Source organism: Pterocles gutturalis, unplaced genomic scaffold, assembly GCF_000699245.1.
Source record: "Pterocles gutturalis isolate BGI_N339 unplaced genomic scaffold, ASM69924v1 scaffold19585, whole genome shotgun sequence".
NCBI classification, from domain to species: Eukaryota; Metazoa; Chordata; class Aves; order Pterocliformes; family Pteroclidae; genus Pterocles; species Pterocles gutturalis.
The window spans coordinates 92,446-95,832 of record NW_010138824.1 but is presented as its reverse complement, the minus strand read 5'-3'; the positions used below and the strand labels follow the sequence as shown (position 1 = coordinate 95,832).

At 44.3% G+C, this 3,387-nt stretch overlaps 1 protein-coding gene across 1 annotated transcript in view; it reads left to right on the top strand.

Annotated features, from left to right (window-relative positions):
• Nucleotides 1-299: 299 nt before the first annotated feature.
• The window catches only part of BTBD11 (BTB (POZ) domain containing 11), a gene marked incomplete at its 5' end in the record, with an annotated part of 76,476 nt that continues 73,388 nt past the window's right edge, over nucleotides 300-3,387 (top strand). Inside the window, one exon of the mRNA XM_010083153.1 lies at nucleotides 300-449. Coding sequence (XP_010081455.1) covers nucleotides 300-449 — 150 coding nt within the window. The remainder of the gene's footprint in view (nucleotides 450-3,387) is intronic.

Sequence of the window (3,387 nt, the reverse complement as noted above, 5' to 3'; positions counted from 1 at the left end):
CTAGGAAGCTTCTTTGGAACCCTGTTGACCTCTCCTTGAGGAATTCTCTAGGATTTTCTGTAAGAATTATCCCTGGGTGATATTGTAAGTGACTTGAGGATATTTAGAAGAGCTAATGAGGGCCACTTCTAAGAGCATGAGTCATTTGTGATATTGAGTTATAGATGTTGATTGTCTTAGAGCTCTTCACACACAGGCTTGGTCTTGGACTGTCCCCAAAACAATGTGGTGTTGGCAGCAAAGTCATCCATACTGACTGAAATTACATTGGACTTCTCCTTTCTTTTTATCCACTGTAGGTGTTCTCTGCCTGCCGGACAGCTTGAACCTTCACAAAGACCAGCAAAGGTCAAACAAACCTGGGGAAGTGCAGATGTTCAGCCAGTCGGAGCTAAGGACCATCGAGCAGTCTTTACTTGCTACACGCGTGGGGAGCATTGCTGAACTCAGTAAGTACAAGGTTGTTGACAATGTTTGGGTTTCTGTCCTTGGAGTAAAGCAAAGCCACTTGCATTGCCTGGTTGGGCAGAGGAGAGACGAAGGGGCACATGTAGTGTTGAAGGAGACGTTGGGTCAGCTCTAGCCATGTGTATGCTCAATGGCCAGTTTGAAAACTGAAGCTTGAAGGCATAGGAGGAAAGAAGTCTTGTGCAGTCGGTGCCTGTGACTTGTTTGCATACACTGCTCTCCTTTTTAAAGGTTAAAGGTGCTTTATTTCATCTTCACTGTGTTGCGTTTGAGAACACCTCACAACTTGGCCAGACTTGCAAATGTTTGTCATATTGGTGTCCTGTCGTATTTCACTGGGATGCCTGTTTTGAGATGGGCAGGCAAAAAGCTGAAGGCTGCAATAAGTGAAGGAAATATTGTCACAAATTTAAAGCAGAGCTAGTTCCACTGGTGTTACAGAGGGTCCTTCACCTGGCTTTCCTTCTGCAGTCCCAAAAGAGGAAGGAACCAGAACTCAAACCTGGACCAAAGGAATTTGTGCCTGGGAGATAAATTATATGCTGTTAATCAAAACACTTTTTGAGAAATGTAAGAATCTATGATATCTGTTAAAGTCTGAAAGCTTTGGTTTCAGCACAAGTAAATTGTAGGAGGCAAATGCCATGTGAATCCTCGTGTGACGTGGAGATATAGTTACTAGAAGTGCCTTTTTAATTTTTTTTTTTAATTGAGAGAAGCCTTCCAATCACATTTATGGTATATTTAGAGATATGAAGCTATGGGTGGGGAAAAAAATAAGTGTTCAGACAAAAAAGGGGTTTTTTTCTGAGTTCTGTCAGAAATACTGTCAAGTATTTTATTTCCTGAGGTCTATTATGAAATTTTGGGGAGAAATTGAAAAGACTCAAATCTATGAAGATGTATGCAGCCCAGCTTACTGTTCTTATTACTGAATTCTGGGTTGTAAGGAACATGCACAGGGTTCTCATGTTAATTTTTATGGCTTTCTTCGTAGTAATGGGAGTCTGCTCTGTAGCTCCATGTAGCCACCATGGCTCAGTTTACGTGCTGTTCATGAGCCGTGTGGATGCGCCATGGATGTTTGTCTGCAACCCACAATACGAATTTCTGTTTTCAGATTGCTAATTTTTCTCTGCTCTGGTGAAACATCAACAAGCCAAGAGCATTTACATGCCTTAGCGTGAAGTGTTGCTCTGACTCTGGAATCAGGTGTTTGGTGTTATTAAAATTAAGTAATTTATCCTTATTTATTTCACGTGTATGAAACACACAACAGTACTGTCTGTGTGCCAGCTAAATTCTGTGTTTTACAGCTCTCTTTCTTAAAGTACGTAAGGTTGTGTTTTAATAAGTAAGTTGTGAATATTTCAGGGGTTTTTTTCAATTCTGGACTTTTTTGAACCTCTGTACACAAGCCAAAGAGCCAGACTCCTTAATCCTGCACCCAACTTTTTTAATTTGATTTCCAGAAATCTATCATCTCTAAGTAATTCAAATGCTTGGTTGGTAGTGTTTGCTCTCTATATGTCTGTTGACTGCAAACACAGGCAAAATACTCTTCAGGGTGGCCAACTTGAAGAAAAGAGCACTTCAGTGGGAGTTAGATGCAGCTGTCAAAGAAGAGGTTGGCACTTCCAGCACGCTGGTACCCCTCCAGAAAGCCCTCTGGACATCATTGAGGGTACCTCCCCAGCCACTGCAAGCAGATGCATGTTGGGGAAGAAGCAGTAGGAGGAGTGGTAATTGGCAAAGCTTGCAAGGCTTGATGCTGAGTTGGGTAGAAATCCTTGCCATGGAGCAGTGCCGGTGCAGAGTTCAAAACTGAACTGTGAAATGTAGAGGGAGGCACAGTGTGTAGGTGGCAGAACCCTGTGGATTTGGAGGAAAATCATAAAATGGAAGGGAAAGGGAGGGATGGAGGCTGCAAGGGGGTTTGCTCTTTGTTCAGTGCTTGTGTATCTGTCTCTGGCATCAGCAGAGGCTCTGACCCAGAGGTTAGAGCAAAGCATCTGCTGTGGAGGGAGGCTGGGGAACCGCAGCGTGGGGGCAGAAACACTGAGCAATGGGGAGAAGCCAGCGGGGAACACCTGGGGATCAGAGCGTGTTGGCAGGGAGGGAGTAGGCAGAGGAGGATTTATTGTTGCCCCGGTGGTGTGAGGGGGATGGAGAGCTTTAGAAGTGGCATTGTGGAGAGGAAAGAGGATATGGCAAGCTCTGGCAGGGAGAAAGTGGTATATGAGGAAAGGGTTAGGTATGTAAAAGCCTCTGCTCTTGTGGGGATTAATAGAGGTGGTAGGGGAGACTCTCTGGATAGGAGGGAATTAAGGGGATAGCACTTGCGAAGAGGAGGAGAAGGAAATGGCGACCAGTAGTGAGTGGCAAGGGCAGAAGTGTGGCTGGACCAGCACGCAGTACGCAAGCATGTGTCCACAATGTCCCACCAGCTTGCACTATCCCAGGAGCCAGGACTTTGTGTCTGTTCTCTTCAAAAGAGCACAAAAAACAAGGGCAGAGAGTGAACTTGCATTAATGCAATTTAATTTTATCTCAGAGGAAAAAAAAAGCAATTCCAATTGAATTTTATATAGTTTATCAAAATTAATAATTAAAACATTGCAAGTACGCAGAATAACTAAAATTAACAAATGCCCGTGTGTGGAGGAAAGGCTTCCCCTGCTCTCGGTTCTGCCCGGCAGCCTCACACACAGCAGCGTGGCTGGCTGCCGAGTTGCTGGAGACTTTGAGATGGGAAATCAATCAAATCAGTCCCATGGAGGACAACAGCTGGCAAACAGGGCCGGCTTACTGCCCGGCACCTGTACTTCAGCTCAAATTTTCTTAGTTCCTTCATGGTCTTTGTGTCTGTCCCAGATGTAAAATAGATTCACAAGGTGAAAAGCCTTGTGTCTTATGGTA